The 13,514-nt window shown below is 35.6% G+C and overlaps 1 protein-coding gene across 1 annotated transcript in view; it reads left to right on the forward strand.

Annotated features, from left to right (window-relative positions):
- The window catches only part of LAMA2 (laminin subunit alpha 2), a 288,465-nt gene that overhangs the window by 120,045 nt on the left and 154,906 nt on the right, over window positions 1-13,514 (forward strand). Inside the window, exons 15-16 of the mRNA XM_026070008.1 lie at window positions 2,064-2,177; window positions 8,879-9,006. Of these exons, the coding sequence (XP_025925793.1) occupies window positions 2,064-2,177; window positions 8,879-9,006 (242 nt within the window). The remainder of the gene's footprint in view (window positions 1-2,063; window positions 2,178-8,878; window positions 9,007-13,514) is intronic.

A 13,514-nucleotide genomic window follows, 5' to 3' on the forward strand; every position in this document is an offset into this window, starting at 1 on the left:
TCCAACACTGCTCCTTCAAGTTTCAGCTTAGTACAGGTTTATTGATATTCTGCAGATTTTTAGTTTAATTTTCTCTTCTTCATAAAGTTTAATGTAGGTGTTTATTTCCTGTGTAATGATATTGTGGTACCTGGCATAGATGCTGCAGCACTAGACATCCATTATTTACTTACATTATTGCTGTGAATGTTTTGGGGTGATCAGTCTTCAGAAGACATCCAATCCCATTTCAAATATGCAGTCTCTTGTGAGGTTGTTCCATTGCACAAATTTGAAATTAATTTTCCATGAGGTTCTATACAAAGAAAATTGTTATTTTTTTCCTAGTATATCTGAGAACTGAGCATAGAATTACACAAGCACAGCTACAGCGGCTACAATTTTAAATTTCAAATACCTCTGGGACTGATCTGTGATTGTTACTTTGTTCTACTCAAGTGAACCTTCCACCTTTATTTCTCAACATCTTCATGCCTATTTGCTCTTTTCTACCAGATCAATTCTCTGCCTACTCTTTTACTTCCACTATGGAAGAAGTTCTGTTTAACTTGCACCACTATGATGGTCAAGAACTTTCCTGACTTTTGAATGTTGTATCTTTCTTTTTCTTAAAATCTCAATCCGTAAATTTTTCTTTAGTTCTGCTTTAAAACTTGCTGTTATATTCCATCATCATGACTCTTGTCTAAGCCCTTTAGAATTAGTGACTTTTGGAGCCTTATCTTGTACGATATCATGTACATTCATGCATGAGATTATTCTTTCCAGAATCACTCTGTATAGGTTATGAAAAAGGAAAAAGATTAAAATAGATTTATACAGAAACAGCTTAGGCAATTGCATCTTGTAAAGCACAGAAAAAATAGAACAATTTCTGTTAAGGCCTTTTCTGTTTTGTTTTGTTTTTAACTCTGAATTTACATTTTTAGTATTTACAGTTTATCTTAGGAATGCCTAACCAAGAATGGAAAAACAAAAAATACGAAAAACATGTATCTCATTCTTTGTAATGTTTCTTAAAGAGAATCTTTTCAATTAATCTTCAAATAAATTTCACGTTTTACAGGAATAAGACAAAAAGAGAGATTGACTCTATTTTTATAAAGGTGAATCTTCTTGTTACCTCTTTGAGAATGTGTGTGGAGGGAAAGGGATTTTCTTTACTTAAAATACTTTTAGTAGTCTATCACTGCACAACTACTTCCTCTTCATATTAGGCAGATGCTCTTCAAGGTCAAAACTTYGTCATGCACCTTTTTATGTTATGCAAAATCCTTGGATCACATGAGTGGTCTCTGCAGGAAGGATAGTTTGTGAAAACTGTAAAGTCATTTGTGAGATATATAGTAAGAAAGACTGCTGCCTGACATCTTATTATGAAGAAATGGAATAGCAGAGTTTTCGCTGATGAATCACACTTCTAAGATGTCACCGTTCCAAAAAAAAAAAAAAAAAGGCCTTGCATTTAATATTGATCTGAATTTAACATTAAAAAAACCAGAGGATTTTCTTAAAGGGAAATTACTATACTTTGTATTTAAGAAACACAATCTGTAAATAAAAGGGTAGCTTTGTGTTTAGCCTGTGTTTTAATTCAGTGTAGCCTTTTGTCAGACCCTGAAACAAGAAAGACTAAATGGTATTTTAATTGCTGTTTGCAGCTGAGCTTCTCAAAAAAATGCCTTTGTTGTTTTGGGGGGAGGGGAGGTTCTCCTTCTCTCTCTCTTTCAGGATTTTGCCTTCTGGCCATTTTTCAATCTGTACCTCTTGCTTTGATGCTGTCATATTTCAATTCTTCATTTCTCTGCTTTATTTTACCATTTCAGAATAATGATCAAGTTAAGGCTTCCTCTAATCTCGCGCCTGCCAATAAAGCTAAGGTCAGTGCAAAGCCTTAGTGCCAGAAAGAACAGCTATCTAGAGAAATGTTGGTACTTCTAGTCATTTAACAAGTACTTTTGGGGTGCACAAGTATCAAATTCAGTAATATTTTGAAAATTCTGTTCTTTCCCCTGTTCCAACCAGCATTTAACCTTTTAACTAATGTGTTATCTTCCTTGCAGTCTTGCTGGCCTCGGCACAGGCGTGTGAATGGCACAATTTTTGGTGGAGTCTGTGCACCATGTACATGCTTTGGTCATGCAGAATTGTGTGATGATATCACAGGAGAATGCCTGGTAAGTGTCACTACTTGTAAGAAACGTGATGGACATGACCAAGATCAGTTTGATATACCGGTGTAATTGAATTAACCACCTCTGGGACTTGGAGTATTCAAGGAGAAAAAGCAGTGATTGACAGAACAGATCTTTATGTTGAACTATTGCTGAAGTTAAGGATCCCCTCATACCAGGATATGAGAGCTTCTACTGTTAAACAAAAGGAATTTTTTATTCACATAAGATTTATGTTTTGAAATAGGATCAATAGCATAAAATGTGGCATGCAGAGAGCAGCCAAACATATCAATGATCTTCCATGCAAGATCCCTCTCCCCCTCCCATCCGTCCCCTGCAGTGTATTCGTTTAACTGATAGTATATAGTAGGTAACTTTGTAAAATCTGTTCCAGTATGTCATGAAGATATTGTTAATGACTTCTTTCATCTAGCTTCCTAGTAAACCTTGAAGAAATGCTTAATAAATTGTAATTAAAAAATTAATAAAAGCATATGATTTGGGCTAAATCAACTTTTTTCTTACAGGATATGGAGATATTATATAGTTACGTACTAATTCAGCAATTAAATCCATGATATTATCCATAGCAAGCCTACCAGCACACCACTATTTCCAGCCCATTCAGTAGCCTTTTGGAATGGATGAATTATGCTGAATAGACTGTTCTGATTAACTCAAGGGCATTTTAGTTTTATATTGTCTGACATGGCATGAAGCTTGAAACAACATTTCTTATTTCATTAGTCTTGCAGAAACACAATTTGAGCCAGTGCCAGTTTAGTGGGATATCATACTCTCATTTCCCTGCAGAATTTCAAGCAGACTCTGTATTGTGCATGTTTCTAAACGTTCCCTTTTATTTCCTTAAGAAAAAGCTGCTGGGAAAAGTCCAGAATGAAAATTCAGGCTTTTTACAATGTAATTTGGCATTTAGAATTATCACTGGTCTTCCTGTTTTCCCCATACAAGATGTTTAATTGCATTGCAGTACAAAACAAGATATCCTTAATTTGTGGATCAGTGAATTTTTCAGATTGCTTTTTCATGAATAGAAGCTTAAAATGATTCTCAATTTAATTACACAGTAAGCTTTAAAGAATTATCTAGGATGAAAAATCTGTGTATGACATGACAGTCACATTTTGAATCCTTCACTTATATGCAACGAAAATATTCACCACTAGGCTAATACGGATTTGTCTCTCTTGACAAAGATAAAATTTATTACATTAATGATTGTGGCTTCCAGCTATGATGTCTGTAACATCAGTGTGGGGTAAAATCTGTTAACAGAAAAGAAAGGAAAGGGAGATTGCTGTTTAAGGCATATCATAGCTACAGACTGTTTTGCTTAGAAGTGGATAGTCAGATGGAGTTCTGAAGCTGCTTCTTTGCCTTTGGGTCTTAGCCCTTGCACAAGGAAGTTGCCTCTTTATTTTTCTCTATAGCACCACCCTGAGATGTGAGAGAAGGCTCATACTGTAGTGCACGTGTATTAYGTACTGTAGTGCTTTTGCACTTTTCAGCTGATGCAAACTATTGACTGAGATAGTAGAGCTCCCCCACCTGATGTTTCAAGGGGTGCTGGTGTAAAGATAACACGGCACTGAAAAGGAAGTCAAAAATAACCACTTGAAATGAATAACACACAATATGTACTTTTTTCTATATAGATTATCATGCATTTATTCTGTACTTCTCATGTTCTGTCTGAGCTTATACTAGGTCATCCTGTAAAGAGGAGGACAGGTTACTTAAAAAGCAGTTTGGGGGTYTCTTACAGCTTACTTTGAAAACACTCTAAGTGAAGTTCAATTGGTTAGTATCCGTGCAGACTATTAAATGCTGCTAGCCATTTTGGATCATAAGCCTTTTGAAGTGAAAGAGAGAGAACTCTGAATGCTGAAAAAGAGAAATGTCTCACATCAAAGGCATTCTTTCTATTGAGGTTTACAGAGCCTTTTGGCCTCCTTATTATTATTCATGGTGTTTTTTCAGTAATACAACAGACAATTTAGGCACCTAATTTACTGATATGATACTTCTTTTTACTCTTCCTTGGCTTTGAAATGTAGTTGAAAAGCAACTGAAATATGTTTTTGACTCATGATAAAAGCTCAGATCATCTGCTCCAACATAGGCCTGTATAAGGTCATTTCTAATTTCATAGGCTCATTTCTAACACATATCTTGCAGTTACCTGCAAAGCCCTTTGATCCCCACAGCAACCGTATGAAGAGCTGCATGATATATCATTCTCATTACCATTGTGATATATGTGATAACTGCTTTGGTACATAGGGCAAGTCCAATCATACAGAAATACTCCTTTGTAGTGTTACACATGCACATTTACCATAGCTTTAGGAGGCTGGTTCAACCTAATTCTTGTGAAGAGCAAAACCACTCCATGGTGTTTCATTCATTGCAGCATATTATGTTCCTAATAGTAAGCCCATGGAAAACAAGATATTTCCCTTGCCCAGGATGTGTTCAGATTGGTAAGTGGATAGTCCCCAGTGGCCTCCAGTTTGTATTTTATTCCTTTGTATATAAACAGCATATACCATGTAGTTTGAGGCCAGTGTCAGGGCCAGTGGACGTTTTGTGTTTTTTAAAAGTTTTCCTCACAGGAGTGACAAAATGTCTTCATCTATCTTCATGCAACACAGTAACAAAATGAAAGACCCTACACTAAATACAATATAGGCTATACCACAGGTGAAAAACATGTAAAGCTTTTGCAACACTCTTGGATTACGTTTATAACACCAGGCAAGGGAATTGTCCCTGTAGTCTTGACGTTACAGTAGTTTGAAAATGACAGAAGAGCACGCTCATGCTCCTAAAGAGACGGTACAATTGTCTGGCCTAGGTGACCAGGGAATATACTAAGATAGGCAGATAAGGCATAGCCTTTCACTCTCTTTAAGCAGCTTAAGCTAGCAACTTCCATGATTTTCTCTGTGACAGATATCCTGAAGAAGGGCATTAGCACACCAGAGATACTTTCTTGGAGTCAGTCATACTCCCTGATTAAAGCTTTATTTTCATCCCTAGCCTTCTATTTATGCTGTATCTTTATATGTTCATACGCACTCAGCTGCATACCAAGCCAAGCAGACATGTGTTTCAGTCTGAATTTAGGGTTCCTTGATACTGGACATATAGTTGTTCATTTGTTTTCTTCCAAGATTGGTGGGCTGGCTCAGTAGGAAGTGGTGGAAAACACCCTCTAGGACATCAGGAATTAAGCCTTTGGACAATGAAGTCTGATCCATGCGTAAAATTTTTAATGAAAACAAATTTCATAGGAATTATCCAGTCTTCAAAGCCTTATTTACTCAGAGTTTGCCTAAGTTAAGTTTAATGGTGTTTGGAGATAAAAGAGGTTCAGAAAATTGATGCATTCAAAATGTTTTGAGATCCAATACCTGCAGTTTGAAAGCATAAAGGTTTGAACAGGAAAAGGTTCCTGGCCATAATGTCTATGGATCCAGGAAACAGGGCACTGATTATACCAAAAACACTAGATCAATGTGTTGGAACAAAATGTATTTCCATGAGAGTAAAAATTTTCTCATATATATATATTCATACACACACACACACACACATACATATACATATACATATACTGAGCAGTTTAGGGACAGTGGATTATGATCTTCTTTATACCCAGTCCCATGACACAAAAAAGCAAATTAAATGTTCATATAGACATCAAATTAAAAGTTCATGTGCTTAAGCATGTTATAAAGAAATAATCTCAGTGCAATTAGACATTGCTTAAACTAGATGATACTCAAAACCATCCCTCTGCTGAAGCCATACATTTGGCAAGTTTCAAACTGAGATTAGACCCTTTGCTAACAAGGAGGCACAAATTTTTCATGGGTAATGATAAAATCTTTAGAAGGGCTATTAACTCATCTACTTCAGAGCTTAAGTTGATCTATAAATTTGGCAAATGAGTATCAAGTTTAATGCATCATAGAAGGAAACAGGCACATTATGTCACATCTGCTCCCTGCATAATTCTTCTTTGTCCTGCAACCTCCTGACTGAGCGATGTGAAAGGCTGTTTTGATCTATAAAAGTCTTGCTCAGGAAGGAAAATACAGGACCACACTGGATCATTATCTCTCAGCTGAACTCTAACATATACACCGTGCAAAATACATTCAGATTTTGGCACTGTATCTGAGTGTTTTTCTTTTTATTAGTAAATTTAAATATTGAGGCTTGGTGAAGAAATAAGCACATATAGAGATCTAGACTGAGAAGAGTTAGAAGCTTTACACAGAAATGGCTAGTGTTAGACTTTTAAAAAATAAATTAAATTCATCAAAGAGAAGGTCAGCTCTTTATAATGTGAATTGCTTTCTTATAAAATGGAAGGGTTTTTTTTACTTAAAAAACCAACAGCAGCTGCAAATACCCGTCTAAGAGATGCATTGCTTTGAAATAGTGTGTTAGCTCCCCTCACTTTAATAACATCCTTGACATATAAGCAGTTCATATTCTTGAAAAACATTAAGATGTGTCTGAGAATATTTAAAGCTAAACTTAACACAAAAGAAGAATCCATTATTTTTCAGATAAAGTACAAATAATTTGACATGATGCTTTTAAAAAGTTGAATTGTTAAGGGTTTTTCTTTTGAAACATTGAAATTATTTTTGTCACATCTTTTAAAAGCATATCGTAATGTTCCCAGTTACACTTAAGCATGGCTTGTAGATTCTTTTTGAATGTTAGCACTTGAAGTAAAAAATCAAATGGACTTAAATGACCTAATGAAGTAGATTTAACCCAGCTGAAGGCTCTACAGCCATAATCTTATTTGACTAGAGGTCTCAATAGCTGGTAATAGCTCGTGACCTACTGTCTATGTGAAAATGAAATATTGTGACTAATGCTCTTATTCCAAAGATATGCTGATTGTATACACAAGCAATAAGAATGTACCCTCTGGAAGTAAACACTTCTAGAGACAGATGCTTTTGACTCCGGTGTGCTTATGACTGAAAAGTGTATTGTGCTTATTCAGATGCCCAAGTGTATGGTATTGGCTCTGCACAACACAGTGCAAAAATCTTCATACAAATCATTGCAATCCTGGAAAGTCCTGAAGAAGAAATCACAGTTCTTTAGAATAGTTCCGTTTTCTTTATCCTTTATTGAAGAAATGTTGCATCTTTAAGGCAGTAATGCTATTAAATATCAGTCAGTACCATATGCATGACTAGCTGCCCAGTAGTTCCTTTGAAAATTAGAGAACAGTTTTAAAGTGTTTTTTGAAATATTTTTAATTAAATCACCAGTTTGGAAATACCTACACATATTAGAAAACATCAAGAATTCTGAAGTAGCAGGTTGGGCAAAATTTTAGGATGAAACCAAGATTCTAGATTTGATCTGGAGCTTACCCGTGGTCTAAATCAGATTAAAACAACTCCCTGACCCCCCACCACCACCACCACCACTACCACTAAATACAGTCTCTCTCATGGTTTTCATGTTGACCTTTTCCAGTTGGCATACAGTTTCTCAATCTGTACCTGAGCACATCAAAGTGGCATTCAATGGCTGAAAACATTTCTTCTGCTTTCTCTGCCTTCTCACTGCCTGTGGGCTTGTGGCAAATCGTGGTGAAAGGAATAGGTCAGTATGCTAAAAATGTGGGAAACAAAGGCATTTAAGCCAAAAAACTAATTTGCTGAGCCTGTGGTGGATCCAGCCAAATTATTTAGGATTTATAAATCTTAAATGGTGAAGGGAAAGATGAAAATGTGTAGAGATCGTAGTATTCTTTAAGACTTAGCAGCATCTGTTTCTACAGGTCATCATGTGAAGCCTATTCTCAGAGGACCAATTCCGATTCTGGCAAAAAACATTTAATTTGAGGTCAAGCCAAAGGTTATACAAATACAATGTCATTTGACATGCAGATCTTCTGCTGTCAATTTTATGGGGTACTTTGGATGCTTAATATGTTTAGATAAACTGTCTCTGGTATTATGAAGGCCAGTCACAAACAGAAACACAAATTGTTGGATAGGGCCTTAAACTCATCCTTGTTTTCTACCCATAAAATATAATCTGGACACTATTCTAGCAAACAGGTATTAATTAAACAATTCAAGCTTTGCTGCTGTTCACAAGTATATTTAGTATATTGCCAGCCATATACCTTGTAAAATGAGTTAGGGCACTTTGATGTGAAATGTAATAATTCTTTCTTATAAATTACACAGTCTGAGCTGTATTTCCAAGATCAGCATCTGGAACCTGTAGCTGTTTTTTGAAAACACATCGTCTGTTGCAAGGCTGTACTAATAAACCTGTTTCATGCTGCTCTGAAGGGTGGTTTCTTTTAAGCTGAAACTGAAACAAGAATGTGGCAGTTGTATACTGGAATAGTAAAGGACTGCAGTTAAATACTCTTTTTGTTTTGCATAGGAAAAAATTATCCAAAAGAACAGAAATACCTGATGCCTATGAAGCCCCAATTGCTACAGCTAGCCTCTAAGAACTGGTTCTCAGCTGAACAGCAGAACACTAAAATATGTGTTGTAGACTTATGATCCTGTTGAGAGAACGAGCTAGATGAATGAACTTAAGGAATTTTCCATATGTAAATTCTCTAATTGTGAATTTGAAATGACATCATGTACTTTTCATCTTCTGTTCAGGACTGCAAACACAATACAGGTGGTTCATATTGTGATAGATGCCTTCCTGGTTTCTATGGAGATCCTACTAAAGGGACAGCTGAAGACTGTCAGCTGTGTGCTTGCCCACTAAATATGTCTTCTAACAAGTAAGATGTATATTTATTGTATATTACGCTTCTTTGCTTAGTAAATTGTATTTTTGTAGTTGATACCTTTGTATGTACATTAGAGGTTTTTTGTTTTTTAACCAAATAATAATTCTGCAACATAAACTTGCAGGCTGAGAGGCAAAGAACAAAACAAAAGCTAGTTGAGACTAGGGGAGAAGGARCAACCTAGAATTTTGGACAACTACTCTTTTGTTCCAATCAATAACTAATGTTAGCTTTTCTGCCTCTCTTTGCAGGGTAGTTTTTGGTTTTAAAGTTGAAGTTACAGATTTGATCTGTGTTTTTTTTTAATAATTGATTTTTAAAACCAATTTATATTGACCAGATAAGAATGTGATTTCTTCTGCTTTAATTTTTCTTTTCTTCCTGTCAACATTCAGTGGTAATGTTGATTCATTTGGAGTCTGAATTCAGCCTTAAATCTTGCAAGTCAAAATATTTCATCAGCATATCTCAGAATAATCACTATAAATTTTTTTCATTGATTAAAAAAGTGGAGAGTTAATCAAAACTCTGATCTAAGAACAAATGATGTTTCCTCCATTGCAAAAGGCTGTCTGTGCTGCTTAACTGCCTATAACTTAATGAAACAAATGGCTTGAACATTTTTAACTGGTTTTCTTGCCAGTCAGTATCTGGAAAATAAGAATACCAAAATCATTTCGCATAATGTGGTTGAAGGAAAAAAACTTTGAATCTTGGCTGATGGTTATCTTTCCTTGTACATAGGCTTAATTTCAAATTTATGTTTATCAGTTTGAATTAGCATGTTTGGTTTATGCCATCCAGGATGGTTTCAGACAGAAGGAGCCCTGGAGCAAGCAGCACGTGTCCAGATTATGCAGAGGAGGTGCTGGGCTGCAGTGCAGCAAATGATTGTACAGGAGGATCAGGATCCACTGAGTATGTCTGACATGTTTGCAGTGGTCACTAATGCATACCCAAATTCCAGCCGTAAATTGGATGTGGCTCTCTTCTGAAAAGACTTATCATTAGTCCATACAAGCATTTCAGAATATGGGGCTATGCAAGTAAAGAAGAGAACACCGTCTCTATGGCAGTGTGCTAGCCTAGGGCACAGATGACCTGGATTTTGCTCTTAGCTATTCAGGCCAACAGTAGGCTACAGTGGCTTTGTTCCACATTAAAATTGCATTGATAAGGAAAGGAATAATCTGACCACTTATTATGAGGAATTCCAGGAGATTGTAAGATGGGAGCCTGCCTTCCTGTTATCCTAGTTCTGTACAGATGATTTCATTAGATATACATGGGCTTCTGTCTGCTGCTCAGGCATGGTTCCCCTGATGTCCTCATTGCTTTTGCATACTTAGTATTTCATTGCATAGCTAGTGAATTCTCTTCCTCTTGTTTGAGAACACTACTGACTATCAGGAAAAATACTGTCACATTTATATCTTGTGCAGATGTGCAACAAACCAAGTCAAACAGATTGGATTTAGGTTTTTATTGGCAAAATGCCTGGAGACCTCTATTTTGTATTCATCAGGTTTCCTGCTGTATTACTTTCTTTTTTGAAACTGCCCAAAAGATTCCCTTTTTAATATTAAATTTTCTTTAAAAATGTAGATCCAAAACAAATACGGCATATAAATATTCCGGAACCGTGGGTGTCCTGAACCCTACAGAGCTTATGCCTGGATTAGAACTGTACATTATCTCCCCATTTCTAAAATGGACAAAAGCAAAACTGTGAGCAACATCCTCAGGCTTTGTAGAACTTTTATTGTAAAACTCAAGCTCTCTTGATTTTACAGTTCTAGACCAACTATTAAATGTGTTTTATGAGAAAAAGAAAAAACTGTTAAAGGAGTAAATGTGTTCTCTGAAGACAGTTAAAATACTCATTTTTCATCCTTACTGCTGTATCAATTTAAACGTAACTGTCAATTGGCTTTGGGTTTGGTACGCTGGGGATAGTGTCTGTAAACAACTTGGATTCCTTCACACATACTTCAGGTGAAAGATTAAGACATTTCCAAGCTTATGTCAACCTACAGATGTAGTATGCCCTTCTCTCCCCAGTCATCTTCTCCAAATGATTCCTATACCTATAAATTCCTGTACTGCTCCTATATTTTCAAGTTCACATATCATCATGGACCAAGTCTGCCAAACATACCATTAACACTATATATAAAAATAATAATAATAGAGTCCATCTTTTTTGTCCTGTTAACTTCTGAGGAACCTAACAAGTTACTAATTTATATATTAAATACTTATAAATAGCTGTCTATAGGTTCTAATTTCTGTAGTTTAATACCTAACATGGTGTGACTGGGCATCCATAGGTCTCTAAGCTTAACACTAGGCACAGGTGCACACAAAATATTGTCCACATAATGAATCTCTGAGATATATTAATAGATCAGTGTTGTCTTCTATAGCAAAGTTTTACTGCTTTATGATGTTTATAATGGTTCCCATCACTGTTCTCACAGCACTGAATAATCTGTTAGTGTTTGTTTCTTTGCAATGTCATCTAGGGTAGAGGAGAACTGTTCTACCTGTTTTTGAAATGTGGTGATGATGCAGTTTCATGGTTAACTTAAGCATGGTTAGCTGCAGCTCGTTCCCTCTCCTGTTTCCCTATGGCAGCAGTTTCCATACACAATGGCTTAAGCCAATCATGAAACTGCATCCTTAGGCACAACAGCGATGAGTGACTTGCTGTATGTCACAAAAGAAGTCTGGGAAAAATCAGGAAAACATTATTAAGTTTTCTGGGCTATATTTTCCTCTTTTTGAAAATATCGCTGTATCTGAACTTATATGATGCAAATGAGCTCAATAACCATATCATAAACAGCATATGTAATGCACCTTTGACTGTTGTCTTATCTCTTCTCATAAATTCATCGCTCCTACAAACTGTTCCAACATTCTTAATCTTTAAGGAGTTTCATATAAACTGATTTTTTTTTCAAAGAAATTACCAGATGTACTAATGTATACTTCTTCCTACCAAATGTTGATGTCTGGGATAATTACTGCTTTACTCTTAAAGTAGTGGTAAGTTTAATATGGGTAATGAAGACCCTAACAAGAATGTTATATCATTGGAAATGGTAGCTAGAACATATCTCACTCAGCCTGGGAAGGTCATAACTAAAATGGTAGCATGTGAACTAGGAAATCTGGTTGGTTTCAAAATGTTTAATATTTTTTTGAACATTAAATAAAATCACAAATCTATAATTATTCCAAAAAGATGTTTTCTATAAAGTGCTTGTAAGCCTTTAGAAAGTCCTGTCTCCCCAAATTTATAAACCTATACCATATATACCTATACTGTATATTTACATTGTCCCATGTCCCATGTTGAAGCTTGTTTTGCCTGATCAATACACACCATTCATTAGAATTTATCACCAGTAAGTAATGAGATTCTGACTCTCAGGAAGATAAATTCTCCTTTTCTCACCTTGCTATCACATGTTTCCTTTACAATATGCAAATAGGAATTTCTCAATATATTAATATTTAGTTTTCATATGTGGATTGACTATTAAGTCAGAGAAAGCAAACTCAAAGGACACTGGATCTGAGCATAACCCATAAAACGTGAAAATTCTGCTATTAATTGTTATTGCTTAGTAATAATTAAGTACTTAATTATTATTATCTTTATAACTGATACAGTTGAATTCTGAGCTCTCAGTGGAACTGTGGAACAGTCAATCTAGTGCAACGCTATAGTGAATTGTGATAGTATCTCCATTAGTTTCCCATTTAGCTCTTATGAAAGAACAACTTTAGGACTGACAAGGAGGCTCCTGCTTGAAAAGTAGGTGCTGCTGATTGCGTTCAGTGATAATATGCATCTCAGTTTAAAATTGTTTCCATTGTGATTTTAAATTAGAATAATCAATTCTGATTTCTTCAACTGCTCCTCATACATTCCTGAATTGCATTTTTAATTGAAAGATACTGCAAAATAACACAAACATAATCCTTATGGGAAAGAGGATGTTGACTGACTTGACCTGCCCACAATTTTCTTAGTGATTTCTCATATATCTGTGGGATAACTTATCTTGTGACAGATAGGGGGTCTGTGAATCTTTAATAGAAGCAAAGGAAAGAATAACTGAGGTCAGCTCATAGGGTGGATGACTCCTGAGTAATGGAGTGTAGTCACCAGCAGGTAATCATGTTACATAATCCTGATTAAGCTCTTCTGGTCTCACTGTGTCTATTATTTTCCAGAAACCTTCTTCATATATGCTGCTTTAATTTATCCAAGGTCAAATTATTTCTATTTGTTATTGTTCTAACATGGTATTTTACCACAGATATACCTTCTTTCTGATGTCTTTGTAAGAGCAATTATATTCCTTCTCAAGTTCCATTTTGCTAGACTATGAAAGATAAGTTGCTTTTTAAGATAGGTGCTTTGTTTTCCTGTTCAGGTTAGTCACCCAGCTATGCACCTCCTCCCATTTGCATTCCTTTCCCTT

Source organism: Apteryx rowi, unplaced genomic scaffold (assembly GCF_003343035.1).
Source record: "Apteryx rowi isolate R43461 unplaced genomic scaffold, aptRow1 scaffold_301, whole genome shotgun sequence".
In the NCBI taxonomy this organism is placed as follows: Eukaryota; Metazoa; Chordata; class Aves; order Apterygiformes; family Apterygidae; genus Apteryx; species Apteryx rowi.